This window comes from Microtus pennsylvanicus, chromosome 9 (genome assembly GCF_037038515.1).
Source record: "Microtus pennsylvanicus isolate mMicPen1 chromosome 9, mMicPen1.hap1, whole genome shotgun sequence".
Taxonomy (NCBI): domain Eukaryota; kingdom Metazoa; phylum Chordata; class Mammalia; order Rodentia; family Cricetidae; genus Microtus; species Microtus pennsylvanicus.
Window position 1 is genome coordinate 71,386,567 of NC_134587.1, and position 18,690 is coordinate 71,405,256.

Here is an 18,690-nt window from a genome sequence, read left to right on the forward strand (position 1 = left end):
GGAGAGAATACAGCAAAAGTAATATACATTGGCCCTTACAATCTGATCACAGGAGACAGAAATTCTGTTACCAGTCTCCAATTTTCATTATTCAAATTTTTAAGATGTTGAAATTGAATGATTGAATGGAAATAGGGTACTCAGGAGAATTACTCTTTTTCAGAATTCTGTTGCATGAAGCATGAGCTGCAGGTAGTTTTGTCTGCCCGATGGAGACGCATTCCCTTCACCTATCTGTGCACTACTGCCAACATTGACCTTGACAGAGATGGCTTAGGTGCTAAGATACTGTGTCTTTTTTTTTTTAACCCAACAGTTGCTGATCCGATATTAAACTTGTAAAGGGTCATTTTATTCCAATTCAATTAAATCATACTTTAGTGGGACAGACAGAAAAGGCAGATAGGCGTTGGCTGTAGCACTAAACCTAGACCCCTGAAAACAAACAAGGCTGCCTTAGCCTTTCAAGTTTTCCGCTGAGCAGACATGCTGTCCTCGCTGCCTCTCTAGTTGCTTCCCTTTCATTAAAAGCCACATTCTGACCTAGGGTACTGATATCTCTATGGTGGGGCAAAGCCCCTAAGGTTTCAAGTTTGCTGTTTTGTTTGTTTTTGTTTGGTTGTTATGCAGCTCTGACCACAGATTACCAAGCATCCCCCAGGAAAGCAACACTCTAGACCTGCAGGGGAGCTAGCCTTCCTCACGAGTTTATCTCAGATGATGAACACATGTGCTGAAAACTTTTCCTCACGACTGCCATCCAGACAAGCACCCAAACAGAAATTATAGGTAGTGAGGAGCTGAAGAGAGGAGAAAGTGGGCGAAATCGTTACAGCAGAGTCCACACTTTTTGTCTCCAATAGGTTGTCAAACAGGAATGTGGCCAAGGATTCCTTGGGCGGTGAAGTTAATTCTACATTCCTAGATACCTCCTGTAAAGGTTCTGTTCCGTGTTTGTGGACTAGGGACAAGAATTCCTATTTCTTTAACTTACAAGGTGTCCCTGGCACTAACATTTGAAAACTGTGCTGCTCTTAAAAAATTATTCAAAGGAACCCGACATACAGGAGGGACTTGGTCTTCTGAAAAATATGGGGAAGGCTTCCAAAATGGAATCCGGATGCTGGTCAAGTTTAATGCTCAGTGTTCAGGCCTTGGATGCTACTACTATTAGCAACATCCCACTGTAGCTGATTTCTTCCACCTCCAGTTTGTAGGCAGCATCTATTCATAAGTAGGGATGTCAGATTGGAGGCTGATTAGCAATGATTGGAAATAATGCCACAGCTCATCCAAGCTTCTGTATTCCATTAGTCAGGGAGCACAGATGAGAACAGTGGATTAAAACAGCCCCCTGTACAATTCACGAGGGACTGAACTGCATCTCTACCATTCAAGGATTTAAAGATTTGGGTCACCCACATGGTATTATCTAAAACAGGATCTGGGGAAGAAGACAGCACAAAGGGGAAGGTGGTGGGAGGAGAAGGAGCCGCACACCCGGAATGAGTGTCTGAGCTTGTTGAAACGGAGCAGCACCATAGTGAGAGAGATTAAACTGTTTGCATATGTTAAAAGGCTTTAGTTTACACATACACATTTGTAGGGTGTTTACCAATTAATATACTAAAGGAAGCACAAATCATGTGCAAATCACCCGTTCCTAGACACAATTTAAGGCTCATCTTTCATGCAGTGTTGAGCTTTTTAGAAGCGAAATGATGCCTCACTGTGAAAGAGGAAGAGGAACGGACCCATGCATCATGCTGCCGTGACAGTTTTTAATATCTAGTAAGTTGTTTATTCATTTACAGTTTGAATAGGGAAACAGCTTTCTCTGGAGGAAATGTGAATCTTATTTCATTTTAGTCAGGGAAGACCTAGGGAGAAATCAGGCCCAGGGTCTGGTGTGCTTAGTGGCAAGGATGTGGCTGGGTAGCGGGACAAGACCAAACCAATGTCACATGTCCACTCTGAGGCAGAATTGGGAAAGGGATCTACTACCTTATTAGTGCTGACTGCGTGTGTGTGTGTGTGCACGTGCGTGCACGTGTGCATGTGTGTAAATGTGTGTGCCTGTATGTGAATGTATGTGTGTGTGTGTATGAGTGAGTGTATGTGTTTGAGTGTGATTGTGTGTATGTTAATATTGAGCTGGGGTGGTGGTGGGGGGGGAGTTTTTCCATGGGCTATACTTTTCAAGCGTGGAATTTTATTTTATCTAGTGATTAGATACTAGGGCTTCAGGCATGCCAGGAAAGTGCTGAATGTCTAAACTAAACACCTCATCCCCAAAGCTGGGGTTGTAAGCAACTTCTGGCATGAGAGTTGTTCCAGCAGAGGAAGCCTTGGGAAGACAGAATATTATGATTTGTACAGTGGTCAAGTAAAGACCCGAGTTTCTGTCCTATTATTACTACAGCAAAAACAAATTGGCTTAAAACAAGCGTTTCTTACAGTTCTCAGTAGCAGAGATCCCACTAAGCTAAAAGGATTTCTTGGCATTTTTACAGCTGCACGGTGCTTGAGGCGAGGTTCCTCCTTCCATCCATTAGTCAACAGAACAACAGTCTCAGATTTCCTGACTCTTGTCATTCCTGCCTTCTTAAAACCCTTCATTGCGCTCCTTCTGGAACGTTTGCAGTGTCTGCTCCTCAAGGTCATGCACATTAGTCATATGGGGAATCCCTTGGCATAAGGGAAGAACAGGCACAACTCCCGGGAGAAGCCTGGTGAGTCTGTAGGCAGCCGTTCTGTCACTGTTGAACCATTTCGTATGTTGGCATCCTGTGTTCCTGCTCCTGGCCCTGCATTATCTCCCAGGTATGGCAGAACTAATCAAGGTGCTGCTCATTATTAGGGTGTCAATGCTGCAGCTGCTGGAGGCACTGCTCCTTCATCCAGAGAGGTGTTCGTGCTTGCGCGAATCCTTATGGGCACCTGGGAGGGTCTGCTGGTTTAACTTAGATTGTACCCAGGGGGCTAGGAGGTGGACGGTTCATGTCTTCCCAGGGCTGTGTGGACTGTCTTCGCAGCATGAAGGTAGCCTTACCGAGGGCTAGTGTCTTCTGGCATTTTTATTAGACTATAACTACGTGGAGTGGGAAGGATGATATATATTAAATATCTTAATAGGACAGGTTATTTCTACTTCCAGCATGGGCAATAAAAGAGATGGCCACACAAATAAAAATAATTACAGTATGTGGTGCCTGCTCACAATGTGCAATCAAACCCATGAACCAGTGACTTTCCTCTTATTGAGTTAAGGTGTGCTTTCCACTTCGCTCTATTAACAGCATTCAGAACCATTGTTATCTTGTCAATGGCATCTTTAATTAAAGACTCCCCTGGACCACTCTAATCACTTCCCATTGTGAGCTCACTTGGGCTTCAAATGCACTTTGATTAAAATGATGGCAATTTGTATCGAGGTGTGCTTGTGGACCGAGGGGTGTGAGGGAGAAAAGAAAGCAGGGCCGGGTTTTTTTGGGGCAAAGGCTTTTCTGAAAAGAAGCAAGTCTTAAAATGACAATTGGTGTATGAATTCTTTTCTCCTTTTTTCACCTTTTCCTGTATTTCGTTTTGGCATTATATTCTAACATAAATGACTTTGTGGGAAAAAAAAATCATCTTGATTTTACTGGGGGAAAGAGTATAATCTGCCACTAAAGGCGCATTAACACCTCTAGTCCATTAGGATACTATTTGATAAATGTCTCCTTTTATTACAGCGCATGGCAAGGTAGCATGAAAGAATGAATGTAGCTCCCAAATGGCAACCATTTACTTCCCGGGTACTGGCAGAGCCCTGCTTTGTTGTGTTACTTAGGAATCACCTTTACCCAGGAGTTCCCTAGTCACAGGGTAGAGTCAATTAATGCCAAATCGCCAGGATAGGGACACGCCATGCATCTGATGCTTTCAGTAACATTGTTCTAAAACTCACTTAAAGCAATCCAGTGAATTCAAACCCTGGATTGAGCCATGAACAAGGAGGAACAAGGAGAGTTATGCATTTTCATCCATCACTAGCAAGCAAAGAAAGCCTGGGAGCAGATGGTGACCCAGCATGTTCAAGGTGACCTAAGCTACCTGTCTTCCTGAACTGGTCACTTATCTTCCACTATAGTGCCAGCCCACCAGGATCTTAGTGCTTGGAATCAGACAATACACTTGGAGGTATAAAGGACAGACCAGAGAATCATTAGAAATGGGAGTATTTTTTTGCTTGATTTTTATAAGGGTCTTGAGAGTAAACCACTAATATTTTCATTGTAACTGAAATAAAAAAGAAGACTTGTTTTTAAGCCCGGAAGTGTGGTGGCATCGTGGTGACAACTAAATCAACCAGAGAACATCTGTTGCTTATGTAATAAACAAAAAAATTATGGCTGTAGGCGGAGGTTGTGGTCAGATAAGCGCTGACTGTGCAACCATGAGGATTTGAAGTCAGATCCACAGCACCCACATTAAAAATTAGGGATAACGGCATGAACTTCTAATCTCAAAGATAAGGAGTTAGAGACAGGGTAATGCCAGGAGCTTCCGGCCAGCCAGTCTAGCAGAATTAGTGAGCTCCAGGTTCAGTGAGAGATGCTGTTTCCAAAAACAACAACAACAACAACAAATGAACAATAGAGAAAGACAACAGGTATTGACATCTGGCCACTACGTGCAGAGACATCTATGTGTACATATGCACACATATACAGGAGCATGTATACATATGAGCTCAACACATACACATAAATCAGTCCTGGGTCTTCCTGGCAGTACAGCCATGTAATCCCAGCTGCTATTGAGGCGAAGGCAAGAAGATCTAAAATCAAAGTCGACAGAAAAAATTCAAGGTCAATCTGGACCATTAGTGAGATCCTATCTCAAAATGAAAAATAAGAAAAAGGTGCTCTCTCGGTGGGAGAGCACCTCTCTAGCATGTGCTAGTCTAGATTTGAACTCATCGCCACATAATGGCGAGAATGGAAGTTAATGAAAAGGAAATGGTATTTTTATAGTTTTCACTGGACTTCTTATATAGGAAGTGACTGTATGATCTTTATTCAAATCACAAAATACTTAACAATATGTAAACTTTTAGGTCTAGAGAAAAATAATGATCTTCCCAAGGTTTTCTTGGATCTTGACAGGACTAACTGGAACCCATATTACTACAAAGCAGTAGGAATTTCTGTGCTCCCCTCAGTGGGCCACGCCAATTCATTTCTGACAGTTCTTTATATCTCATGAAATCTCAATGCCTAAGTTGGAAGTAAAACCTTGATAAGTGTGGCATGTCATCAGTACACTTCAATTAGCTCCGAGATGGCAGGTAGAGTCTCACCTGGAAAGGCAGGATATTCACTAGGAATGGAGCAGGGAAGTGGAGTCTGTGCCTTAATCATTACTTCATGCCAGTCACTCAGGATACTGCAATACCTTCTGGTCTGAGTGTGAACCAAAATTTCATTTTACTAGGCCATGCCCCACCCTGTCATAATTATATTGAAAATTTACTTCTATTCTCTCTCCTTTATTGAGTCTCTCTCCCCCTCTTTCTCCTCTCCCTCTCCTTCTGCCTCTGCCTCTTGTAACTCAATTCCCTGGAAAGAAATCCAAAGTTGTTCCTAGAGCAACTGTTATCAGAAACTCTCAGGTGACCTTCAGCCAGCAAATCTCTCTCTACTAATTAATCATCAGGTCCCAAGCCAGAGATCTGGGCAATATCTTCAACCCTTTCATCTCTTTCAACACACACACACACACACACACACACACACTTACAATTCTCCCCCCCCACACACACTCTTCCTAGCTTCTCTTATCCCTCTCCCTTGACTCCAATGTGGAGATTAGTGAAGGGATCTAAAATGTTCACGATTAGAGACAAGGACACTCAATAGCTCCACAAGAAGGGCACATAGATCTATGCAGGCTTGCACTTATGAAGATGAGGCAGTAGATAACGCTTCTGAAAGTGACCCATCCCAGTTCTCCCAAATCTGAAGCTTCAGGTCCTCACCATCAAATCAACTGGAGGCAGAATTCACATTTCTGTCTCCCTCCCCATCCTTCCTCCTTTAGGATTTTGCTTTGCTTTGCTTTTCAGATGCACGGCAATAATGTCTCCCTCTCTGCATGTGTACATACACCTTGACCGGTGCGATGGTCAATTTTGATTGTCAACTTGATGGTATTAAGAAACACCAAGGCAATTAGTGAGGAACTTGGGTCTGCTTCCACTATCATCTTGAGTCTGTCTGTGAGAGCATTTTCAGGGACAATTCAACAATGCAGGAGGCCTCAGACACCTAGTCTGCCCAGGAAGGGAGACACTGTCAGTTTCCCAATGGTTTTCTACAAACGTATGCCCTAGATATTCTCCTAGGAAAGAAACAAAGAGCATACACCTTTTTACTTAATCATCTAATGCATGGTAGTGATGGTTTTCTTAGCTGATTTAGAAAGATCCTTAATGGGCTCATTGTAGATGAAGTAGATGAGCAGCGGTTCTAAAACTTCCCAGTGACAGTGGGTGGGTGTGAGCAGCTGGCCAACAGTCTGTAAGCACCAGCAGTCCCCTGTGGCCACTACTGGCAACAGCTCCTCCGGGAACACTGCAGTGGCCTGGAAAAGCTGTGGCCCACATCTCAGGCTCATCTCACTTTTTGTCACTTCTTGGTAATATGGGGCCTGGAAATTATCTCTCTTCCCTCAGTTTTGCCACTGTCCTGGTTACTTTTTTTTTTTTTTGTCAAATTGACATAAGCTATAATTATCTGGGAAGAGGAATCTCAATTAAGAAAATGTCTCCATTAAATTGCCTGTAGGCAAGTCTTGATTAATCATTGATGTGGGAGGCCCTGGCTTACTGGGGAGGGGAGTAGCACCAAACCTGGGCAGGGGGTCCTGGATGGTACAAGTAAAGAAGCCGAACAAGCCAGGGGTAGCAAGCCAGTAAGCAGCATCCCACCATGCTGTTTCAGTTCCTGTCTCAGTCCCTGCCCTGACTTCCCTCACTGATGGACAGTGACCGAGAGCTGTCAGATGAGCAGAAACCTTTCCTCTCAAGATGCTTTTGGATATGGTCTCTGTCACAGCAACAGGGAGCCAACTAGGACAGCCATCGTGCCCCCATCCCCAAAGGTTCTCCCCTGCAACCTGCTAACATGCAGCTGGTAAATAAATTGGTATGTAAAGAGAATAGCTTCCAATGTCATTTTCTTATAAATAATTCTAATTTTATAGCCAATTCACTTAGGTCTTTGGAGAAGGCAAGAAAAAAAAAACATCTGTCTATGAGGTTATAGCCTTCTAAAATGTGATTTCTTTTTTCTGTCTCTTTTCAGTCACATTCTTGTTTCATCAGGAAGGGGGCAAGGTGCATGCATGGGGGCGGTGCTGGGGTTCACTAGATGAGATGCGTGGGAGGGATGCTGGGGTTCACTAGATGAGATGCGTGGGAGGGATGCCGGGGTTCACTAGATGAGATGCGTGGGAGGGATGCTGGGGTTCACTAGATGAGATGCGTGGGAGGGATGCTGGGGTTCACTAGATGAGATGCATGGGAGGGATGCTGGGGTTCACTAGATGAGATGCGTGGGAGGGATGCTGGGGTCCTCTAGATGAGATGCATGGGAGGGATGCTGGGGTCTACTAGATGAGATGCATTGGAGGGATGCTGGGGTCCTCTAGATGAGATGCATTGGAGGGATGCTGGGGTCCTCTAGATGAGATGCATTGGAGGGATGCTGGGGTTCACTAGATGAGATGCATGGGAGGGATGCCGGGGTTCACTAGATGAGATGCATGGGAGGGATGCTGGGGTCCTCTAGATGAGATGCATGGGAGGGATGCTGGGGTTCACTAGATGAGATGCATGGGAGGGATGCCGGGGTTCATTAGATGAGATGCATTGGAGGGATGCTGGGGTCCTCTAGATGAGATGCATGGGAGGGATGCTGGGGTCCTCTAGATGAGATGCATGGGAGGGATGGTGGGGTCTACTAGATGAGATGCATTGGAGAGATGGTGGGGTCTACTAGATGAGATGCATTGGAGAGATGCCGGGGTCCTCTAGATAAGATGCATGGGAGGGATGGTGGGGTCCTCTAGATGAGATGCATTGGAGAGATGCTGGGGTCCTCTAGATGAGATGCATTGGAGAAATGCTGGGGTCCTCTAGATAAGATGCATGGGAGGGATGGTGGGGTCCTCTAGATGAGATGCATTGGAGAGATGCTGGGGTCCTCTAGATGAGATGCATTGGAGAGATGCTGGGGTCTACTAGATGAGATGCTGTCTCTCAACAGGTACACAGGGCAGTTGGAAACTGGCCTTGCATTATGACAGGCTAATCTCTGAAACCAAATGGGGTAATTTACAACAACTTTCTAATCAGCTTCTGAGTCCTGTCAATTCCACAAATACAGATGAAACAAACAAACAACACCAACAACAAACCCACTAGGTCCCAAACACTTCTGTGTTGCATAAATTGACCATTTCTCTTCCACCTCCTATCTATGGTATCATAGTCTCCTTGGTCCATAGGACTGAACACAACTGACATGTCACAACTTTTGACTGAACTGCACTCACAACACCAATCATGGAAATTCTTCTACATGTCCACAACATTTACTATGAGATATTTCTGCTTGATTTTTCTCCTACAGAGAGAGGGGGTAGCTTCAGCTGGAAGTGAGTTTGCCAAGTTTGGATGGTGAATAGTGCTGGGTAGGCCTGGGAGTGTTTAGCCAAACTGTCTGTGAAGCAGGAGCAGCAGAGGCACCTGCAGCACCAACAGCACCAGCACCACCGGTACCAGTAATATCAGCAGCAGCACCAGCAACACCAGAATCAGCAGCTCCAGCAGCAGCAACATCAGCACCAGCAGCACCAGCAGCTCCAGCACCAGCAGTAGCCTGCCCAGCCACCTGCTGTCAGGGTCAGTGAATAGCAAGTGCTCTTAGTTTGACTCAAGTGGCTAGGATCAGATGTGGACTACCGTATAGTTCTAGTAATCTGGGATCAAGAATGCCTTATCTCCTAAGAAGCCAAGGCTTTTGAGTAATGTATTGTTTAGTCTTGCACTGGGGTGGGAGGCTCTTTTAGGACAAGGGCTTCAAATATTAGTTTGATATAAACATACATCACTGCAAATGTATCTTCTCATAAACCTCTATATCTGCTATAATGGCCAGCTGGCCTCTCTTTTAATCTTATTGATAAATAAATGTATGTATTCATGTTTTCTGCTTATCCTTCTAAAAATAAGGTTATTCCAAACAAAGCCAAGGACATTTTTTTCTGTACATGCTCTGTATAAGCAAGGTTTAGGAGGAAGTATATGTGTGTATATTTATATGTGTGTGTCCATTTATGTTTATGCGTGTGTGTGTGTGTGTACTGTGATATCAAACCCACATGAAGCTGTTGATAGTATGATAGAAACTCATCTTGGGAAAGAAAGTCCATCTTCTTTTCTCAGAATTCCAGAGTTCCTTCTGTCTTCTTAGCATTTGATGTCATTTCACACTCTGCTATTAAAAGCAACCCCCACTATATATGCATCTTTTAAAAAGGTGTTTCAAATGACCTAGTTCTACCTTTCCAAACTTGGTACCCATTAAGTAGATTATATCATTCCTTGTATATATACAAACCTAGGAAACAAAATAGTTGAAATATCCCATCCTTGCTGCACCCAAATGCCAAAATATGTGTCCTTTTGTCAAGCCGTCAGCAAGATCACTTACATATCCGATGCTGGTCTAAGCATTTGGTCTGGGATATCCACATGACAGTGTAATTGGAAAAAGAAATGAATGTTTGCCTTTGGTTTCATTTTATTGCTTCTCAGAAGAAAGCTCCCCATAATAATTTTCTGGTCCAGTTCTCTACTCTCCAGCCATTGGTAAGGTGTGCTGCAGAAAGCAGGGTGAGGAGGACTGGTCTATCTAATTTGACATACAATGTTCTTATTGTAGGATAGCTGGAAAGGGCCACAGGATGAAATCCTTTTACTTAAATACCCAAATTTCACTTTTATAAAATGGTTAGAAATTGGTTACTCTATAAAGGAGGAAATCCCCCACCCACCCATGATATCTGAGAAAACATAAAACAAAAGCCAAAGAACAAAAACTTTAGCCCAGATGTTTTGAATGGGAACACAGATGCTGAGACGAACTTCACTGAGAACCATTGCTCCAGTCACCGTGTGCACAGAGCCCCTAGGTCAGGAGCCTGTGGCCTAGATAATGTGCAGTCTCCATCGGGAAACCGGAGGCTTCTCATCCGCAAATCTCCCCTGAAGGCCCTGATACTATCACCATTCACTTTCTAGGGACCAGCCCACTCCCCATCCTGGAGGCCATCCTATCCCAGTCTGTTTATAGCATGAAGCTAGTTTTCCCATCTGTAGCAAGGCTGCTGTGCGGTTGGAAGAAAGACAATTAAAGCCGTGTTGTGACACCAGAGTGACTCTAACAAGGGACAAACCTTTAGTTCTGGTCACTCTTTAAGACTTCACACACACATACACACACACACACACACACACACACACACACACACACACACACACCTCGACTTACAGCCATCAGGAAATTTCCCTAGAGAGAAAGATACCACTAAGACCCCTTTCTCATCTTTTCAGACAGGACTCAGATGACATCTACAGAAAGCAGCCCCCTCCTGCCTCCTTGTCTTAAGTCTGCCCATATGGTGCATTCAGAACCTACTCTATTTTCATGATTCCCATGACTCTTTCTACTGCAATGGTACCTAGTGAATATCTTAACCTGAAAGCCCCAAATCAGAAATGCTCCAACCCTAAAACATTTTGAGAGCTGTGGTGGTTTGAAAGAGAATGGCCCCCCATAGACACCTGTTTTAAATACTTGCTCCCCAGCTGAGGGAACTGCTGGGGAGGCGTGACCTTGGTGGAGGGGGTTTATCACCTTGTATCAGCAGGCAGTAGGGGCAGCAGGGGCAGGCCAGCTTAGGGGCTTCAAAATCCTCCTGCTCTCCTTGGTGCTCTGTGTCTCAGCTTACAGTTTAATACGTGAACTCTTAGCTGATGCTGCAGCCCTCTGCCACCTGCTTCCCCTCAAGCCATCGTGTCCGGTAAACAGGCACATGAATCACATGTCCATGTACCAATACACACATGAACACCACACACATTCACACACACATCGAAGCCTGAAAATAAAGCCAGGTGAGATTCCTTTAATAGCAGGGCTGTTTTGTGTCTTTAATTTCTTATCCACAGCCATAGAAATCAGGCAGAAAGCCTAGAGTGATCAAACAGAGTTCCACACGGCAGGGGCGGGGGAGCCCTTAGACCAGGATAATAGAAATGGGGTAAGGACGAAGGCATGGTAGGTCTGTATCTAAATATAGCGTAAAGATGTTTGTAAGATCCCACGTATTCTGTGTGGCAACCTGGTAAGTACCAACAAATCCAGTTCTCACACCCCCAACACAAAGGGATGGGATGAAATGGGGCAGCAGATTTTTGCTCTGTGCCGGATTTAGAGGCAAGTTTATGCGGACAGATGGATGGAATAAAATGAAAATGGGTTTTCAAGTGATATTACAAAGGAAGACACCACAATGGCCTTTTCCTGATTAGTCAGAAGATTAAAAGCTAAAGAACACAGATCTAAAGCAGCTTCTTGGCTTAGACGGAAAAATTTATCTCAGCTTAACAAACAAACAAAAAAAATGGGAACAGAAAGGCATTTTCTATTTTTAGCAGTTTTCAGATAGTTTGGTGTTACTCAAAGGGGGGGGGGAGGGGGGAGGATTACAAAGGAAGTCGGCTAGCCTGCAGCCCAGAGTGTCCTTTCCATCAGGATACAAGACACATTAACAGGTTACAATAGGAAACATGTGCCTTTTACCATTCTATATTTTCACAGTAAAATACGAAGGAAAACTCACACACCACTGATGTAAAATCTTAGGGAAACCATTCCTATCTGTAGCCACCTCCCTAGACAGCAGTAATAGTCTAGAAAGATGGACAACCCCAATTGGTTAGCATAGAACTTAAAAGGCAAAGGGTGGCCCATGGAGTGACCTCACTAGGCCAACCTGTCTTTCATGGTTATTAGACTCTGTGAGTTCATAGGCAGTATTCTGTCTCACCTTAAAATTGCAGGATACCCTATGCAATCATTCCTCTCCAATATTTTTGAGCATTTTAAGTCCTCATATACTTGATGCCTGTTGGCACATTTCGTTTTCTGACCTCTTAGGATGGGGAAGCTTCCAGAAAGAGATTGGGATGGAGGTGCGCTGTAAATTAGATGTCTCAGAAAAATGTGAAGTAGCCCTAGGCAGGCTCTCATAATGAGGTGGAAGGCATTGGGGATGGGTTTGAATGGAAGGAGCTGAGCACAGACCCAGAAGATCGATTACAATGAAGGGAAAGGGTAGGGAAGTCTGAATTGGCAGAAGGCCATGACTCAGGGAGGATTGACTGGCTCACCTTAGTAAGTACTCAGTATTCCACATTTGTAGACAATAAACCTCATCTTTACTGAAAATGGGCAGAGTTTTAATCTCAGCACAATATGGAATCAGGAGGTATCAGTAATCTACAGCTGATAGAAAGCAGGGTGGGGAGTGTGCATAGGTTAAACATATATCCTGTGACATGTTATGTAAGGTACTTGAGCATCTTGGGGTTTTGGTGTCTTTGTAGGGTTTTGGAAGCAAACTTTTGTGGATGCTGAGGGATGACTCCACTTGACATTTGCGGGGACAATGAGTTAAAAACATACAGATGAGACAGCAACCTCAATCAAGTAACTAACTTCCCTAAGACTGTGTGAAACTCTCCGCAGCTCTATACAACTCACTGGTTCAGCACTTGCCTAGCATTCTTGAGTACCTGGGTTCAATGCCTGGTACTGCATGCCAAAACAAAGCTAACCTCTCTGAGTCTGTTCCCAATATCTGCCAGCTGCAGTTCCTTAAGCCATCAGCACCTCTACAAGGGCCACCTTTTGCCTTTTAAGGTCCATGCTAACCAATTGTATCTAGACTATTATGCTGTCTAAGGAGGTAGATACAGGTAGGTACAGACTGATCTCTACACAACCAAAAATGTATTTCAAGTGCCTATCATAGCACAGCCACATGCTAAATCCCCCGAGAGATTCACTAATAACCAGCTCGTGGAATATTGTCGTGCATTCTCTTTAAACCCCATAGAAGAGCTAGGTAGAACCACTGGGTACCCACAAATCCTTCTGTATAAATCACTATAAAAGAATCTGTTTCAACCATCTGTTTCTCTGGCTCTTTTTCTTTCCAGTATTTTTCTTTCATGTATTCCATACTAACAACAACAACAACAACAACAGAAAATCTATTTTAAAACAACCAAGATGTTATGACTAAAAATGCCAGAGGTATGTATCCAGTTTATGAGACAAATTGCTTTCTAAAGAGTAGCTAGCTTTATCTTGTGTGGAAGAAGGCAACATTTCTAGAAATGTTAGAGATGCAGTAAGAAAATAACCAACTACTTTCATTAAAAAGAGTATGTGACAAGATTTGTATCTGTTCATGTAATTGAATTTAATGCTGTTGAAATCTGTCAGACATGAAAGCTATTGAAGACCACATTTATTTTTCCCAACACTTAGGAAAATCATCTAAGCAATTGTCTCCCTACTTGTAAGGAGTGGGCCTTCTGATGAACCTGAAGAGTCAGGATAGCATCATTTGAGGGCCCCACACAGTGCTGTGCACCAAGCAAGATCTGCAAAGGTCATTTAATTTTGTGTGCAGGTGACACTGTGGCAAAGTTTAGGCACAGTTACTGGTCATGCATCTGTCTACCGGTTCACCGTTTCCCACTTCATGCCTCCGGTTTAGACGCCAATAACCTTAAGACGCAATGCAGAACTGTATTTCCTTTATAGTCTCTGCTTCATCCCGAGACCTCTTTCCCTCATTTGAACAAGAAACTCAGATTTTCTGCAGAAATCCCACTGAATAATCAAGGAATGATTAATATGCTGGCCTTCTCAGTCTCTCACCTTGGTTCACCTTGGTTGATTGACATATAAATCTCCCAAGAATTTTCCTCTGGGATGGCGCCATGAGGTATGAGTAGACTCACCCCTAAGACAAAAAGAAGAAGAAAAAAAAAGGCCAAGAGGTCATACAAAAATAGCCCAATTAATTTGAAGCATGCTATTTGGGCACCTTATTGATGCACACACAAAAGATTTCCTCTTACTGATTTATGATTTATAAATAACAAACCTTGAAGACCTCTGAAAAATATGAGGAAACCCTTAATCTATATCAGTGACCAAAAGAGAGCACATTCAATGTTCATTTTTATCTGAAATCTTGCCAGCATCATTCAGTTCCCTTAAAAGACTGGCTATCCCAAGACCAGAAACTACCAACTATACCTGACAACATAAGAATTTATCAGCCCTTCAACTAACTTTCTCCCAAATTAAAAATAAAATGTGGTTATATGTCTCGTTCTCATCTCCAGAGAGGGTGTCTGGGATGATGGGTAAGTTAATATTTTCCTTGAACCTGGAATGAGATAGTCTTACAAGCAATGTCTGCAAGTAAATTGAGGAATGGGCTATGTGAATTATCGCATCTTTTTCAAAGGAATTAGGAAAAATACCAAGAGTCTGAGAAGTTTTAGGATAACCTGTGTCATTGTGCAATTAATGTGACTTTAAATCTGCAAACGGCAGTCGGGAAGTGTCAAAGGAGAGACAGTGACTTAACCACACGCATGCCATGTCATTGTGAAGCTACACTACCGCGTGTGAAATGTCTCCGATTTCTTATTTATGATTATGAAGAAAATCCTTTACTTTGGACAAAGAGAGACATCTGGGAAAAACTGGGATTCTCTTGAGTGTGACTTTCTCTTTACAAAAAGAAATGAACTAGAGAAACAGTAAGAGCGCCACACAAAATAAAAATCTCTGGGCATCCTATGCTGTGAGCAATGCCGCTTTCACCCTTATTCCTTTTGTTAGCGATAATGGCAGAGAAAGCTTACAGGTTGCTGTTGTCAAGCTTTTCCTGTTCTTCTCTGTGTGTGTGCAGCAGCTACAGAGTCGAGGAGTGCGAGACTTACTGTGAATCAAGTCATTTGTGATTCATATTTACATCGTTATTCAGTAACACGCTAGTGACTGAAAATATCCTTCACTAGAAGTAAGAATGGGGCACGTTGAAATCCCGCGCACAGCTTTTCAGTAAGAAGATGCATTTCTATTCTGCACCTTTACATCAATAGTGGGATAACTGTAATCGACATGCTGGGGACCTCCAATCAGATGTTCCTTCCATTTGCTATTCTTCCTTAATTGCGGCTACCCAATGGCATGGTCTCCATTGTAGGTATCTTTTCCTGGTATTGAAGACAGACTGTAGCTTGGTATATTCTGGATGTTCATATGTCACCTAGAACCTATGTCCTAGTCATTCAACCTTCTCTTAGTTTGGCCTTTGTCCCTCTATTGCCTCTTCTTCAGGATCTCTATACTGTGATTACACAGAACTATGAAGATTTCTCTGTAGAAGCCCAGCAGACTAGCAGACAACCGTGTCACGTTACATTAACAACACTTAGCACTTTCCCTGACACGGAATAAACATATCACCAGTATGAAAATGTATGCAAAGGATTCAAACTTCTTAGCATAAAACCAGGCTCTGAGTTATGCTGTCTTGTGTCGACCGTCGTTGCCTGGGGCTGTTTGTGGGTCCTCGCATATCTCATTTCTTTCAAGTAAGCTTCACTCCCTTTGTTTAGATTGAAGCCTTATTCAAGTTCTTCCTAAATTCAGCCTGTATCAAGAAGCTCGTTCATTGGCTCTTTTATTTTTTTATTCTGCTTCAATCATAATTTATATTAGCCTTCAAACATGGAGGTTGAAGACAGCTCATCACAGGAACAAGGATGGTAGGGCAGGGGACATTAGTCCGTTGGTGGCACGTTTCAGAGTATGAAAAAGAAAACACAGCGGGAATGTTTTATGCCTATGGTCCCTTCAAGAAGTCTCCATTTGCAACATGTCATTCACCAATTCCCTTTGATTTTAAAAAAAAAATTGCAGTTCCCCAATGCTACTAGCTACTCTGACAGGTTTTTTTTTTTTTTCTTTTTAAATTTGGTATAACAACAGGACCACCTGTCTGAGTTTCTTCTTTCATATTTTGCATAATAAATGATCTCCAGAGTGCACTGCCTGGCAATTTGGGATGGATGGCATTAGAGCAATCTAATTTCTTTGCTATTCTTTCTGTGCTCTCCAGTTCCCCAGGGCATAGTTTGCATTTATGCCCCGCAAATAACAAGGAGCATGTTTCAATTCCCTACACTTCTTTTTCCTAAACCTCATTTGCACTGTACAGCTGCAATCTCGTCCGGTGGTTCTTGTCAGGAGACTTGAAAACTTCCCGCTCATGGTTATGACTGACAAGTGAACTGAGTTTTATTGTATATAATATGAATGTTCCTCAAAGGGAGACAAGGGGAAAGAAACATCTTTTGTTTCTCCTAATTTTCATTTCTGTGTTTCTTTAAGGAAAATTAAGCAAATATGGGCAATGAATGTTTTGGTCTTGGCACTCACTCAATATTTCAGAAATAAAATATATTTTGGGACAGTGTATGAGAGGACACAAGTAATCTGGGGGAGGGCAAAGCAACATCTGTCAAGTTAAGAGAAATTCAGTTTCAACTCACAAAGTCACCAGACAGGCTCTCATACCGTGAGACTGGCCCTGCCCCAGAATTCATTTTATGAAATAAAATGGTGGCCATTTCCACTCTTTAAAACCTTGGCTTCATATTTAATTTCTGGGTTAGAACATGGCCAGATTAAACGGTCCTGTCCCTCTCAGCCATCAATGTCCACCTGGGGCTCATCACACTGTTAGTTTTCGTGGCTTAGAACTCAGAAGAGAAACAAGTTGCTTTTCTGCTTTACTCGGGTCTCAGGCAGCAACCCTGAAGATCGATCTATATCTAGGATGCCATTTTGAAAGTGATCTATGCCAGGGTTCTAAAATATCCAGTCCAAATATCCAGAAAATCTCCTCCCTTAATACTCAAAGAAGGGAAATGCATATTTAGAAATTTGTTGTGCTGATGACATCAGCCTACAACTGATGCTTGAGTTTCAAAGAATGGTGATGCAAAGATTCATCATCATTGTTTGCCAAGAACCAGTGAAATAATAATTTAAAAAAAACTAATGTGGTTATCAAAGGTCACTGCCATAGAGATGGCTCATAGGCCAGAAAAATGAGTCGTGTGACTGTTCTTGCACTAAATTGTCAGTTTATGTACACACACACTCACACACACACACACACACACACAATGAATAGGCATGGTACTTGTAGATTGTAACAAAGGGTTGTGTTTGCTTCCTCCTTATCATCCTTTAGGTATCATACTCCAAAGGGTCTCAGACGCGGCGCCCACCCATACTGCCTGAAAAAAGATGGCTATCACCAGCATCACACTTATTGTTCTGTCCCTGCAGGCACAGAGAAGGCTCCGCCTATTTCAGGAGCACTACTGAGCTGTGTATGCCAAGTGTAGCCACAACCTTTGACGCTTTCCCACAATGAATCAGAGGGATCTTACTGCATACTTATAAAAAAAAAAAAGTCTTTACACAAACAAGGAAAAGGTACAAACACACACTTACCACCCACCTGTATTTGGCATCACTAAGCGCCCCCCTAAATGGCCAAAGACACCAGTTGTTCTCAGCTCCGTCCTTGTGGGCAGTGACGACAGATTTTGGATGTACGGTGTTTTGTTTCTGGGATGTATTGTACTAAAGCCGCGGTTGTTTCCGTGGGGAAAAGTCCCGGAGTGATTCTTGCCATGGTACTCGGCCCTCTCCGACACTCCTAGGGAAACCATGAATGAGCTCTGGACTTTAACCTTGATGTCAGAGAGAGGGTTGAAGAGCGAGGACTCCGTCATGAGCTCCTTGTCCAGCGGATCCTGTAGACAGATGGGCCCACTGTATGTCCGGCTCACTGTCAGGTCTGGCTGCATAGCCGGATTCAGGAGTAGAGAGTTTCCTGGTAAGACAAGATCGATCGGTCACTCAGACACTAAAGAGACACCCCGGTTCCTCTTTTGCTGTTGCTTCTATTAACGGAGACTATGCATGGGTGTCGGGTGCACTGATTGGCAGCAGCTGGCTCTACTCATCCAGATGGAGTCACACACCAGTGTCTGGGAAATGAATGGGGACCTCTGGCCTTCCAGGTTGTATTTTGAGTGGCATGGGCCCCACCCCTTCATACCCAGGACTCTTTGCATGCCTTCTTTTCAAGATAAGGAATTCGGACACTAGATTGGGCGGCTGTATCAGGTAGTGTTTGTGTGATTATTTTAACTGGCAAAGAAAAGGTATTAAAAAAAAGAAGAAGAAGAAATAAGAAAGATGTTTTGCAATCCAGTTTGAAGCAAAATAACATCTGTTCCTTTTAAATAGCAAGAGATGCCACAGTGTGGTGACTCTTAGTGTTGCTTCTATGAGCCCATAGAGGCTGTGGGAAATCCCTTGTGGGATTCTGAGTGGTTCCTGGAGCTGGGTCAGGGAAATGCCTCGGAGAAAATAGTTCAGGGGACATTACCAATCACTG

At 43.3% G+C, this 18,690-nt stretch overlaps 1 protein-coding gene across 8 annotated transcripts in view; it reads right to left on the reverse strand.

Annotated features, from left to right (window-relative positions):
• Nucleotides 1–18,690, reverse strand: part of Unc5d (unc-5 netrin receptor D) — a 517,885-nt gene that overhangs the window by 47,843 nt on the left and 451,352 nt on the right. For all 8 annotated transcript variants that reach the window (XM_075986467.1, XM_075986466.1, XM_075986465.1 and 5 more), the window contains 2 exons: nucleotides 17,743–18,120; nucleotides 14,067–14,151 (listed from right to left, as the gene is read on the reverse strand). In XM_075986467.1, the coding sequence (XP_075842582.1) occupies nucleotides 14,067–14,151; nucleotides 17,743–18,120 (463 nt within the window). The remainder of the gene's footprint in view (nucleotides 1–14,066; nucleotides 14,152–17,742; nucleotides 18,121–18,690) is intronic.